Raw genomic sequence first — 14,796 nt, 5'->3', positions numbered from 1 at the left:
TATTATGGAACTGACTAGGAATGAAGCTATTTTAGATCTTGTAATGTGCAATGAGGCAGGTTGATTAGATTAAAAGAAGCAGCTTATGTTGCAAGGAATGGTAATAAACCTGAATTGGGAGTGTTTTAGAAATCAGCAAAGGCCCACCATAAGGTTGATAAAAAGGGGAAAAAAAGAGTAAACTGGCCAAGAATATAAAATCCGATTTATAAGACCATTTACAGGGACAAGTCAAGTATCCAAAAACCAAACACATCCAAAAACTGCATTTTTTGGACCTCATCGACCTTTAGCACGGAAAGTCTATTTGTTTGTCTGCACTGTTTACCTTGCGATTTTTGTGGTGACCATATTATAAAGAAACTTTTTCATGTACTCTATTTATTATTCAGTGATACTACTTACTATTCTAGCCGTTTTATTTACTTTAGCTAGCCTAGGCTTAGACTGTTGTAATGTAAGTTTATATGCAGTATCCGAAAGCTGAAATGCAATCGGCCCCAAGGGTTTCGGATAAAGGGTATTTGACCTGTATGTTTAAAAAAAAAAGAGTAGCTAAAGTAAACGTTAGTACCTTAGAGGCAGAGACAGGAAAAATTATCATGGGGCATGAGAAAATGGTCAAGACATTGAACAAATATTTTGTCTGTCTTCACAGTAGAACATACAAATTAGGAGCATTCAGTAAGATCGTGGCTGATCTGATTGTAACCTTAATGCCACATTCTCGCCTACTCCCAATAACCTTTCATTCCCTTGTTAATCAAGAATCTGTCTAACTCTGCCTTAAAAATATTCAAAGACTGCTTCCACTGCCTTTTTAAGGAAGAGAGTTCCAAAGGCACTCAACCCTCAGAAAAATTTATCCTCATCCCTGTCTTAAATGAGCAACCCTTTTTTTAAACAGTGACCCCCCCCTAGTTCTAGATTTTTCTGCAAGAGAAAACATCCTTTCCACATCCACACTGTCAAGACCCCTTAGGATCTTTTATGTTTCAATTAAGTCACCTCTTACTCTTCTAAACTCCAGTGGATACAAGCCTGACCTGTCCAATCTTACCTGATAAGACAACCTGCCCATTTCTGACATTAGTCTCATAAACCTTCTCTGAACTGCTAACATGTTTACATCTTCCCTTGAATGAGGAGACTAGTACTGTGTACGCTACTCTAGATGTGGTCTCACCAGTGCCTTGTCTGACTGAAGCATAACCTCTTTACTTTTGTAATCAATTCCCCTCTCAATAAATGATAACATTCCATTAACTTCCTAATACTTGCTGTACCTGAATACTGGCCTTTTGTGATTCATGTACTAGGATACCCAGATCCTTTTGAATTTCAGAGCTCTGCAGTCTCTCACCATTGAGATAATCTTTTTTGTTGTTCCAGCCAAAATGGACAACTTCACATTCACCCACATTATAAAAACAAAAAACTGCAGATGCTGGAAATCCAAAAACAGAATTACCTGGAAAAACTCAGGTCTGGCAGCATCGGCGGAGAAGAAAAGAGTTGACGTTTCGAGTCCTCATGACCCTTCAACAGAACTGGACCACCCACGTTATACTCCATTTGCCAGATCTTTGCCCACTCACTTAACCTATACATGTCCCTTTTATAGCCTCCTTATGTCCTCTTCACAATTTAATTTCCTACCTATGTTTGTGTCATCAGCAAATTTAGCAACCATTTCTTTGGTCCCTTCAACCAAGTCATTTATATAAGTTGTAAGAAGTTGAGGCCCAAGCACTGATCCCTGGAGCACACCACTTGTCACATCTTGCCAACCAAAAAAGACCCATTTATGGCAACTCCCTGCTTCCTGTTAGCTAGCTAATCTTCTCTCCATGCCAATATGTTACCCCCTAGACCATGAGCTTTCATTTTCTGCAATAACTTTGATGTGACGCTTTATCTATTGCCTTCAGGAAACCTAAGTATGGTACCCACCACTTCCCCTTTATCCACAGCACACATGACTCCTTCAAAGCACTCCAATAAATTGGTTAAATATGATTCCCCTTTTACAAAATCATGTCGACTCTGCCTGATTGCCTTGAATTTTTCTAAGTGACCTGCTATAACATCTTTAATAACAGCTCCTAACATTTTCTTAATGACAGATGTTAGGCTAACTGGCCTGTAGATTCCTGCTTTGTCTTCTCCGCACACCCCCCCGCCACCCCACCTCCCCTTTTCCAATCTAATGGAACCTTCCCCAAATCTAGATAATTTTGGAAAATTAATACCATTGCATCAACTATCTCATGAGCCACTCCTTCCGAGACCTTAGGGTGAAGTCCATCTGGACCTGAGGATTTGTCAGCCCTCAGCCCCAACAATTTGCTCAATGCCACTTCCCTGGTGATTAGTTTGCCCAAGTTCCTGTCTCCCTCCCATTCCCTCATTTACACTTATTTCTGGGATGGTACTTCTGTCCTCTATAGTGAAGACTGAAGTAAAATACCTGTTTAATTCATCCACCATCTCCCTCCTTTCCATTACCAATTCCCCTCGCACCTTCTATAGGCCTAATGTTCACTTTGTTCTTATTTAAATATCTATAGAAACTCTTACTATCTGTCTTTATATTACTAGCTACCTTTCCCTCGTACAGTAATTTTTTTCTCCCCTTATTAATCTTTTTGTCATTCTTTGCTGTTCTTTATATTCTTTCCAATCTTCTCACCTGCCACCCATCTTTGCGTAATTATATGCTTTTTCTTTAAGTTTGATGTTGTCTTTAACTTTTTTAGTTAACTGTGGGTGATGGGCCCTCCCCTTGGAAGGAATTTTTCTTTCTCATTGGACTATAGATGTTCTGTGTATTCTGAAATATCTGTCACGAACCTCGATTGACCTATCCCTTAGCCTCATTTGCCAGTTCACTTAACCAGAAATAGAGGGTAACTGAGGGAGCACTTGAGATAATTAATATCAGCAGAGAAAAAACATTGGTGAAAAATAGGGACTAAAATTTGATCAATCTCCAGGACCTAATGGCCTACATCCAAGGGTTATAAAAGGGGTAGCTGCAAGGATAGTGGATGCACTGGTTATGATTTTCCAAAATTCTCTAGATTCTGGAACAGTCCCAGTGGATTGAAAAGTAGCAAATGTAACACTGCTATTTAGGAAAGGCCAGTTAGCCTGACATCAATCATTGGGAAAGTGCTAAAATCTATTAAGGAAGTCTTATGCACCTAGAAAATCACTATGATCAGAAAAAAGTCAACATGGCTTTACAAATGGGAAATGATGTTTAACGAATCCATTAGTAGTTTTAAGGATGTAGCTAGTAGGGTAGATAAAGGGGACAAGTACATGTAGTATACTTGGATTTCGAAAAGGTATTCAATAAGGCACCACACAAGGCTAATACGGAAGATAGGGGCACATTGAGTTGGGGGTGGGGGGGTAATAGCATGGATAGGGGATTGGTTAACAGACAGGAAGCAAATAATAGGGATAAATAAGGCATTTTCAAGTTGGTAGTCTGTGACTATTAACGCTGCAAAGATCAGTGCTGGGGCCTCAGCTATTTGTCATCTATATTAATGACTTTGACAAAGAGACTAAATAATGATCTAAGTTTTCAGAGGTGGGGTAGAAGGAAGTGAGCAAGGCCACAGGATATGCAAGATTGGCTAGGAGAGCTTAAATGGACGGGGAGGGGGCAGTTCATATTGTGGGTAAGAAAGCTGCAAACTAGCGATTGTGATTTGGGTGAAATTGGGTTTCTGGCTATATCTTGGAGGTTGCATCGTGACGCACCTGCACATAAGTCGGATACTGCCTTCCTGGCTGGAGGAACATGTGTATTAACATTTTTATCCTATGTAACACTTGGGAAAGAAACTGGAATTGCAAGGAGTTTGGTTAATCTTGTAACCGGTTCTACTTCAAGAGCTTTGTTTAATTTATTCTTTCGTGGGATGTGGGCACCGTTAGCAAGCTCAGCATTTGTTACCCAGCCTTAGTTGCCCTTGAGCTGAGTAGCTTGCTAGGCTTTTTCAGAGGGGGGTTAAGAATCAACGACATTGCTGTGGGCCTAGAGTCCCATGTAGGCCAGATGAGGTAAGGATGGCAAATTTCCTTCTCTAAAGGACATTAGTGAACCAGATTGTCAATTGTCATAAAAGCCAATGGTTTCAATGTCACTGTTGCTTAATTATTTGTCCTAGCATTTTCTGTTTTTATTTCAGATTTCCAGCATCCTCAGTATTTTGTTTTATTTAAACATTGAAAACTTTTGATATTGTAAATGCTAGATCAGAGAATCAATCTGGAAATCTGAATCAGATTAGCAGTATTGGTTACTTGGGCCAATCAGGTTAAAGACAGCTTTTTTAGTGAAAAGCTGTCAGTGTGAATCAAAATGCCAGGATGTTTGTCTTGACTTCAGCTATGCAGGCTCTTCCTTTACCCTTGGCATTTAGCTTATGCTTAATGGAATGGTTCAGCATATATTTGAGTCACTTAAAATATAGCAAAGCAGCCAAGCAAATCATTTGAAAAAAGTTATTCCTTGTTGCAGGATTTGAAACCCAGCAATCTAGCAGTGAATGAAGATTGTGAGCTAAAGGTAAGGAGAAAATATTTTAAGTTAAATTGTTGGCTGATTTGTTGCAAGGCTTCCTTGACCAGAATGTACAGAATAGTCAGTGGTTCTTAAGTGGGTAACTGCAGATGGTAAAATCTTAGAAACAAAATAAACTAATATTGAAATGGATTTAGTTTGATTGTGTGGAATCATTGATGGCATCTCGAAATGAGTTCCATAAGAGAAGGTATTTATGGGCTAGATTGCACATTCTGGACGAAGCACATGCTGCAGTGCACATGTAAGTACAGTCCTCAAAACAGCTTTTAAAATTAAATTCTTTTCTCACCCCATAGCTGGATCACAATATGAATACCCCTGCAGTTAAACAGTCACTTAGTGGCAATGGCTTACTATGTTATAATTGCACAAGCAACTTTCTACAATAGATTGTGAACTTCTCCAAGTGGCAACTCTGTATAAATTGTTGTAATTAATTTCCATATGCTTTGTATAAAATAAAGGACAGGAACAATTCAGTTGGCTCGTTGAGTCTTTTCCAAATGATGGTGTAAGTTATGCAAGTCATTAACCTTTCCACTTCCCCAAACCATCTCATAGGAGAGGCAAAAAAAAACCCAGAAAAACCCTTGGGTTGGTTTAGAAACAATACTCTGGGGAAATTCCTCTCCAGCTCCTAAAAACAATTAAGCATTTCAAAAGACCATAGTGATGGGCAGAAAATCCCCTATAATACCCACCTTTCTTCTATGTGTAGTTATATTGGCCACCTTCAAGAAACCCTCCAGCACTCTTCAATTTTTGCAACAAATCTATATTCACCAATGATGCTCCAAAAGTCGTTATCTGAAATGAAATACCTCCAGGCATCTGGCCTAGTTCTATGTTTGCAGTACTTATACCCTAGTCCCTCTAACCTGACTCAAAGCCTATCCACTTGTAATCACTATTATGTTTATGTTAAAGATCTCCATCATATCTCTTGAAATTCAATACTTTTCCAGAGTGAAAGATTTAGCTTTCTCAGCTCATCATTGTAGCTAAAACCTTTATATTAATTATAAATCTAGTGGCTCTTCTCTGCATCATCTTTTAAGGATTGTAGGCCACCATGTGAGTGGCAAAACTGGGCTTCTAAATAAACTGTATTTTGTACAAAGATGTTTCAGGTCAATGATCACCAGAGGATGAAAGATCATCAACCGGAAAAGTTGTTTCTCGCCCTACAGATGCTGCCAGGCCTGCTAAGTATTTGCAGCTTTTTAAAATTTCAGATTCCCAGCATCTACAGCATTTTGCTTTTATAAGAAGCCTTATTCTGGCATTCTATCCAAAGCATTGAAATCTTCCAGAGAAAATGTTGTCACTGAGCATACTTTGTTACCCAACCTCGGCCTCTGGAGCTTAACATGGCTGGCAATGCTATCCTTCTTCACAACTTCCTTTGGTCTAATTGCACAGTGTTAGCCTTGTATGCATCATTCATTTGTCAGAACACAGCACATCTCATTACAATGTTTTGCTCTCCCAGTGCAACAAGGTAACATTCATAATTTTACTTGTATATCCAAAGATTGGATCTTGAAAATTTAAGCATAATGTGGAAACGGTAGTGGGCCATAGACTAAAAATTGCTCTTTAATTATCTTTGAAACCAGAGGTTGACTGGTCTGTGCATCACCTGTGTTTCACTCTGAAAAGCAGAATTTAAAATAGAGACCATGCTAACTTATAGCCAAATTTCCAAGCTATAATTACAAAAAAGGAAAAGAAAAGTTATTCAGTGCTTGACTTGTGTAATACATTAAATTATCTTGAAAATAAAAATCTAAAATCTTGTTCTCAGAATTTTTGAATTCAGTCTTTGAATATAACATGGGTGTTCAATTCTATTCAACTCTTTCCCTGTGGCACATGGAAACTGACAGGTGACAGAACTGAATATCCTAAATCAGTTGTGAAGATATATTCTAGAATTTTTGAAGTGGAAGCAGACTTGGAAAACAGCTCAGATCAATGCAGTTGTTTGCAACAAGACACACAGTCATATTGATCAGTTTTACCACTCAGATTGACATTTTTGGCTGTTCTATATTATTTAGCTTTATAACTCAGGACTTGTATATTAAATAGCATGGCTTGAAACAGCTACTGTTTAATGTTTCAAAGACTTGAGGGAACATCTTACGCAATCAACTTGTGTATGTGTAATGTCTTTCCTATGGTTGCTAGCTGTTCTAGATAGCTAACCTGTGGAAGTATAACAAGTATTCATTCATCGTTTTTTTTAACAAAATGACGCAGTATCACGAATACAGTTGATGAAAACACATTTACCGCTTGGAATATTCTGACCTGTCTAGTTTCATATGGCAAAGAGATAATGCAGAAAGGATTATGGTGCAAAGTATGACATAGATCGGCCTTGCCATTTAACTTTCTCCTCCTCTTACTCTTTCCCCGCCCTTGCCCACCATGAAAACATGGTGTTTGCAAGAGCCTGGCTGACTTTTTTTCTTGGATGAACAATGCCAACTTTCCAGTTAAAGCACCTGATGGGCGATGTGACTTTCTAAACAATAGTCGTGCTGCTTGGCAAAGGAGCCTTGTATGCATTATGTTGGTCATGGTCTTGTACTTAGCAAAGGCTTGGGAGTAATGCCTTCCTTATTACATTGACTGAAATACATTAAGTAGCAGTTCTCAGCAGCAATTGACAGAAAGCTTTGTAAAGTCTTTGCAGCCTGCTTTTCCTGCTGGTGTGTAGGTAGAATAATTAACACTCAATTTTTTTTCTTTCTCTCTTGCACTCACCTGCACGCCTCCCACCCCATCAGTACTCCAATTACGTGATCCCTGCTTGGCAGTTTGCGTGGAAATTTGCACCTGAATCCTACTACTCTCTGCATTGAATGTTAGGACAACTATTTTGTTCTTAAAAGTGGGTAGTAGATCTGTATGGAAAATAAAATACGAATTAATGGTACACAACTTTGAAATGTACACTTCACAGAAACTTCATTTGTTTTGTATAGGCTGGGAATAGTTCTTGAATAGTATTTTACTATAAAAGACTTCAGTTGGTCACTTGTGAACTCAGCAGGCAAGAACACTGTACTTTGACCTTTGTGCTCCCTCCTTAGATTGAACTTTGGCCAAACTTGCCCAAAGGAAGAACCCTGCTTGCACATGTCATTTGAGATTAGAATTGAGTCATCAGTTATGTTTTTATTATTCTTTCATGGGATGTGGGCATTGCTGGCAAGCCCTCATATGTTGCCTGTCCCTAAATGTCTTTGAACTGAGTGGTTTGCTAGGCCATTTCAGAGAGCAGTTAAGTGTCAGCCACATTGCTGTGAGTCTGGAGTCACATGTAAGCAAGACCAGGTAACGGTGGCAGATTTTCTTCCCTAAAGGACAGTGAACCATATGGGTTTATAAGACGATTGATGATGGTTATGGTTAACATTACTGAGACTAGCTTTATATTCCAGATTTTTTCTTCTTTTATTCATTCATGGGATCTGGGCTTCGCTGGCTAGGCCAGCATTTATTGTCCATCCTTAACTGTCCTTGAGAAGGTGGTGGTGAGCTGCCTTCTTGAACCGTTTCGGTCCATGTGGTGCAGGTACACCCGCAGTGCTGTTAGGGAGCAAGTTCCAGAATTTTGACCCAGCAACAGTGAAGGAATGACAATATATTTCTAATTTAGGCTGGTGTGTGGCTTGGAGGGGAACTTGCAGGTGGTGGTGTCCCCATGCATTTCATGCCCTTGTCCTCCCAGATGGTAGTGGTTGTGGGTTTGGAAAGTGCTGTCTAAGGAGCCTTGGTGAGTTGCTGCAGTGCACCTTGTAGATGGTGTACACTGCTGCCACTGTACGTTGATGGTGGAGGGAGTGAATGTTTGTGGGTGGGGTGCCAATCAAGCAAGCTGCTTTGTCCTGGATGGTGTCAAGCTTCTTGAGTGTTGCTGAAGCTGCAATCATCCAGGAAAGTGCAGAGTAATACAACACACTCCTGACTTTTGCCCTGTAGATGGTGGACAGGCTTTGGGACGTCAGGAGGTGCGTTACTCGCTCCAGGATTCCTAGCTCTGACCTGCTCTTGTAGCCACAGTATTGATATGGCTAGTTCAGTTTCTGGTCAGTGGAAACCCCCCCAGGTGGGGGATTCAGTGATGGTAGTGCCATTGAATGTCAAAGGGTGATGGTTAGATTCTCTCTTGTTGGAGATGGTCATTGCCTGGCACTTGGTGGCGTGAATGTTACTTGCCATTTGTCAGTCCAAGCCTGAATATTGTCCAGGTCTTTCTGCATTTGGACATGGACTGCTTCAATAATTGAATTTAAATTCCATGTTGGGATTTGTATCCCTGTCCCCTTGGATTGCTAGTCTAGTGACATTACCACTATGCCACCATCTCCCCATAGTGTCCTATTGTAACGCAAAACTGGGATATATGTAATATTCTGTTAATATAATGATTGGATTTCCAGATCACCCTATTTATCATTAGTTTCTTTCTCCCACTATCTCTCAGCTAACTTAAAGGCATCTCCTTTACTTGCAAAAACTAGGTATAATTTTGACTTTTTAAAATTTTAAATGATAAAATTCTGTGATCTTTCTATAATTGTTTTATGCTTATAGATCTTGGACTTTGGATTGGCTCGTCATACTGATGATGAGATGACTGGATATGTAGCCACTAGATGGTACAGAGCTCCAGAGATAATGCTAAATTGGATGCATTACAATCAAACAGGTGAGGTACAGTGGTAATGTGTTTTTAAATCTGAGTAATAATGACCCTTTAATTTTAAAAATATGTTGTTTGTCTTAAATTAGCTGACAGGGCTTTGTCTCTGGCACAAGGAAAGAAATGTTTGAATTTTGAGTTAGGCATATTTTGATTTGCACTTAGTCTCCTACTTCTACACTATGGAAAACCACTGCGTTATTTTGTTTTCTCTCCACCCTCTGCCAGCTGACTTTCGTTTTACTACTATATTGGGGTAAGCAGTTAGTCTACCCACAGGTTTGGGTTCGTCATTTTTTTCTTTGTAAATGTTTTCAGTTTTCAATTTTGAGCCTGACCAGTGCATGTTTTTACAGGTACTTGTTAGTTTTCTCCCAGAGTGTTTAAATACAGCTGTTTTAAGCTGTAGTCTGCTATTTTTCCAGGGCTGTTTTGAACTGACCAAGTTGTAGCACTGCAAACCTAATGAAGATTGGTTTTAAGCTTCTTGTAACAGACTTGCTGTGGAAAATGTTGTTAAGCATTTCAGCACTGACAATGCTATGCAAACTCTCAGAATACTTTGATTTATTCTCCTCATCTTTCTTTTATTGATGGATTATGCTGACTGCTCATACACTTCATATGTCCTTGGTAGTTCCTTGAGTAGTTCCACATGCTGTGCTCTGGTTTGATTCAGGTAGTTAAAGAAATAATTACATAACTACAAGTCCATTGCGTACAACGGTGTTTTTCTTTGGTTCCCTGTCCAAAGCAAAAAAGTGAGGTTCAAATTTGTGTTGGTTGGCAGAATCACTGCCATTAACTTAGGAAACTAGAGCTAGCACACTATGGGTTACAACGTGCGGGGTGTGACTGTAACTGTTTTCCTCTTTTGAATTTTCAGCATAAATGAATTAAAAGCCTGGGGATTGTGAAATTTCCAAAATGTACTCTTTTTATATTTTATATTGTTTAAAGTTACATTTGGTATATGTGGAATTTATGGAACTATTTATTGTGCACCTGTTCAAGACGTGGCTTTTAATAATGAAATCCAAGAAATTTATAGTTTAATCTTGCATTTTTCATTTTTATCAAATTTCTTGGTGATAGTTCTTTGTTTAAGCAGAACGTTTTGATCGTTCTAAACTTAATGCTTTTATTCAGAACTTTGTCTCAACTCAATTGTGCGGTGTTGTGGCACAGCCAATGGTAAATGCTGAACTGCACAAATCCCAGAGAGAATCTTGAAGCAACTACCACAACTATTTTCAATTTATATGTATTTCCAGATACGGACTTTGAATTCAGTAGTAATAAGACCACAGAGTCTTGGGTTTCTTATAAAACTAAATTAAACCTTTATTAATAGAAGAAATGGTTTGAAACATTTACATAGATCTACAGATTACTACTATGATAACTTCTAAATCTCCTCGTTAATCTAACTCCCAGTTACACTTTTGTTAAGGCAACAGTAAGACACAGATTTTAAAAGACCCAGGCAAAGCAACACACAAACCCTGAACAGTCGAATTCAAAGTGAGTTTTCTCAGCTTCAGTTCTTTGTAATCAGCAGCTTGAGGCTTAGATGCTGGAGGCATTTCAAACTTGTGTTAGATCTTAGAATTCCTGCCCTTACACACGGCCATTTCTCCTTTATACATGTTTTCCCCTTTGAATGCAAACTCCCATTGTTTCACTCTGTCTTTGGACTTTACCTCTAATAATAACAAATCTATCATAGTACCAATTTTACCAGTAATCTTTGTGAAAAATAAACACTGTTTCTTAACTTATCCTGGTTAGGTGTAACATTTCACTCCCTCCTTTGAATTCATGCTTGTCTGATTTATTTAAAAATGCAAATGTTCCCTTTACACCTTACATCCTAAAACTTACCCATGTTTACCTATTTAAAATTTCAACCTAGCTTATCTTCTGATACATCAAAGCCTTCAGCCCAGCTGTCTTTAATTCAATTAACTAACACACACACATCCCCATTGACACAGACCCCACTATTACTCGACAAATTCCAATAACATTATGAAAATTATTATATCTTCCTGACATAGATTTCTGCAAGTTGCAACCTGTTTGTTTAAATGAAGTCATTGTTTTTGCATTCTCAGTCATAGCTCCAAGAAGTTGTAGGCACAGGTCTATATTATAACCTCCTAGCATGTGTCTCTTCAGTGGTGCTTAGTCTGGGAATCTGCATGACTTCTCACATAGGCACAGAGCTGCCTTGAAAAACATTATAGGCATTTTAAAGAAAGTGTTTTGTATTGGCAAGTTTAAAGCATTTTTTATAACTTTGTCCATTTTGTTAATATTTTTAGTGGAGAACCCAAGCTGGTAACCAGAGGTTGTTTTTTTAAAAGTTGGAACAATTTGCTTTGTTCATCATTTTTAAATTGGTATCAATTGCAGAATTTCCTTTTTTCTATATGTGGCTTTTTTGAATTTTGGTGTTTCTTTTTTATTCCCACTTTACTAATTCAGTTGGGAATTGTTGCTGTTTGAATTAAACTTTGTATAATTTAACCTGATTTGTAAGCAAAAGAATTTGCAGTGTCTTGGACAAAAATGTAGTAGATACGGTATTTTTGTATTTTTAGTGCCCATCAATTGCAAACCAGATGTCCTACATTAAGATGGAAAACTATATTATAAAACTTTTAAGAAAAGGCCAGTCATTGACTGGGAACATCTACAAGCAGATACAACGGTCTTTTGACTGATTTGTTTATTTAGAGCTGTCAACTATTGAAAATTAGCTGCTGTATGGCATTTGGCATTCAGATAATTATAATGTTGGCTTAATTGGAATTGACACAGTTATTATTATTTTTTACACTATAGAATGTTTCTAAAAATGTAATTTTAATACACTGACTTCAACTAAATGGCTTAAAGACCTTGTTCATTTTCTTGAGTCATACAAGTAAATGAATTTAAGTGTTGTAATTTTTTTCATTCCTAAATAGTTCATATGGAATTGAATTAAAATACTAATTGATGTTTTTTTCTTTTCTATTTCCAGTTGATATTTGGTCTGTTGGCTGCATTATGGCAGAATTGCTGACAGGAAAGACTCTGTTTCCAGGCACAGACCGTATCCTTGATTGCTTATTAATAAAATAAATCTTAGCACCACCTGAAGTTTTTTTTTTAAATTTTGAGCAGGGAGAAGGGTTTTGTCTTTCTTTCGCCATAAATACTAAATTGTCATCACAGTAGCAAGTGTTTTATTGCACTTTCACAAGCTGGGTAAGTGTCTTAAGACCATTATTTTTGATGTTGGGCATTTAGAGTGCATTATTTCACTAAAATAGCAACTTTACCTCAATATTAACACATGCATTCATTGAATTTCTTAATTAACTTCTTTGAACAAACTCTCCTTGTGAAACTATTGAATTTTGAACTAAAGTCTTTGATTTTAAAGCCCCTTCGCATTTTAACAGATTTCACAACATTTTCATGATGGGTTTTTTCTTTTCAAAATGGGTACATTGAGAACTAAGCTTCTTTATTGCTGCTTTATTGCTAATAATTTGCATACAACTCTAAATTGTGCAAATGCCCTTGAAGTAAATTGCATCTTCATTTCAAAATGTATTTTCACAAAAGTAATACTACCTTGTCAGAAGGTGCAGAATACATTTGAGTGGTTTTTCTGAAGAATCATCTGCCTGGCTTTTATAATATTTTATCTCCACTTAGTGCAGAGCTCAGTCACCTTCATCTTATTCTACATGAAATTCTGCATTCCTAGGAGCTTGGTTCTTGCCAACCTACATTGACTCCCTAGTTTACAGTAAAGTGACCTAAAATCTTCATCCTTGATTTTAAGTTCCTCTTCCCTAGCTGTGCAATCTACTGTAAACCTACATCCCAGCACCCTCTGCTCCTCAAAAAAACTGTTCTACTGCCGGTTTCCCATGCTTCCCCCTTCTTATCTGATCTTTGGCCAGTGGCAAGGTATTGGCTATCATGCTCCTTTTACTCTGGAATTCCCCTCTTGAACTACTTTGGTCCACCTTTCCCACCTTCAGATGGCTCCCTAAGACCTACCCCATTGTGCTTTTGATTACATCCCCAATTTTCTTCTGCCCCACTTCTCTCATGTCCCACCCCAACCTGGTTTAAAGCACCTGGAGCATTTTGCCTGATATAAAAGTCAAAAGTATTATGAATACTAATTTAGTGAATATATATTCCCACTGAACATGGTGAATCAAGACTTTTCCAGCTTTTGTCAGCAAACAGTTCATTGAAACAATATCAAGGTAATATGTCTTCAACTTATATTCAAAATCCCATACACATTTCCAAACATGAGTTGGTTAACCTTTAGTTAAAATAGAGTTGAATGGTTACATATTGCCGTTTTTAGACTTGGTTGCTTTCAAAACTAACTTTTTATAGCACCATTTCAAAATGTTATCTTAGATACTGGGTACTATATTTTTATGCTTTCTACAAAATTAAATATCCATTTTTTGATTACTAGAGCATCTGCTATTCCACTTCTGACAAATCGCCTGACAAGTTAACTTATTACTAATTGCATTCTTGCCTTTTAGTTCAGTTTACGCTGACACACATTAACCTGATCTAAGACCAAACATTTGTTAAAGCTTTGAGCAAAGCAAAATGTGGAAAACTGGTTACTCCATTTTTTTTCATCTTTTTAGATTCCTGACTTTGAAGCTTGCAAATGTTCATGCATAAACAGTTAACATCTTAGCACCCTGCATGTTAGGGTTTACTATTATGTCACTAGGCTGTGAGCCATTCTACGATAATATGCCTAAAAATGAGTTTCTTCAACCCATAAATAGGATTGGTTCTCATTGGTTGGATGCCTTCAATAGTCAAAACATAGCATTTCTTTTCGCATAATGGCATTCCCAGCTCTCCTTTCTCATGGCATTTCTCTCCTGACCATAATGTTTCCCTTTGCCTATATCACATAACAATCCAGTTTGTTTCAGATGGAAGTTGTTTTTCTGATTCCACTAATCGTGCAGAACTTAACTGTCAGATTTTGAATTGGAGCAAAGTTTGCAACCAAGTTTGCTTTGTGATCAGTGAAACTGAATGTGTTCAGTAGCCTGTGTCCTGATTTGTTCCCAAGCAAAACTATTTCCTTGTCCAAACTTTGTTCTTGGCTCTGACCTTGCCAACTATACACTGACACTATTCAAACACTAACAATTATTTTTGTCATGACTGCATTTTGCCAAAATGTATGTGATTTCAGTTCCAATTTCTGTTGAAAAGTGAATATTTAAGAAATTATCTGTCCACAGTATAGAAATGAATATTATGTTCTCTTCATAATTTCAAATACCCCTCATTAATATCATTTTTGACATTTTGTAGTTGAATTTCTCAAAAAAAATTATTATACTCAATGTGCTAGTATATACCTTTCCATGATTATGAACATTTCCACCTAGGAAACAAATGCATT

The 14,796-nt window shown here is 37.7% G+C and overlaps 1 protein-coding gene across 4 annotated transcripts in view; it reads left to right on the top strand.

The window, feature by feature from the left end:
* Positions 1-14,796, top strand: part of LOC121281850 (mitogen-activated protein kinase 14) — a 57,383-nt gene that overhangs the window by 29,951 nt on the left and 12,636 nt on the right. For all 4 annotated transcript variants that reach the window (XM_041194912.1, XM_041194911.1, XM_041194910.1 and 1 more), the window contains exons 6-8: positions 4,541-4,588; positions 9,218-9,332; positions 12,358-12,429. In XM_041194912.1, coding sequence (XP_041050846.1) covers positions 4,541-4,588; positions 9,218-9,332; positions 12,358-12,429 — 235 coding nt within the window. The remainder of the gene's footprint in view (positions 1-4,540; positions 4,589-9,217; positions 9,333-12,357; positions 12,430-14,796) is intronic.

Source organism: Carcharodon carcharias, chromosome 9 (genome assembly GCF_017639515.1).
Source record: "Carcharodon carcharias isolate sCarCar2 chromosome 9, sCarCar2.pri, whole genome shotgun sequence".
NCBI classification, from domain to species: Eukaryota; Metazoa; Chordata; class Chondrichthyes; order Lamniformes; family Lamnidae; genus Carcharodon; species Carcharodon carcharias.
Note: the sequence above shows the minus strand (reverse complement) of the source record. Positions and strands in the feature narration are given on the sequence as shown.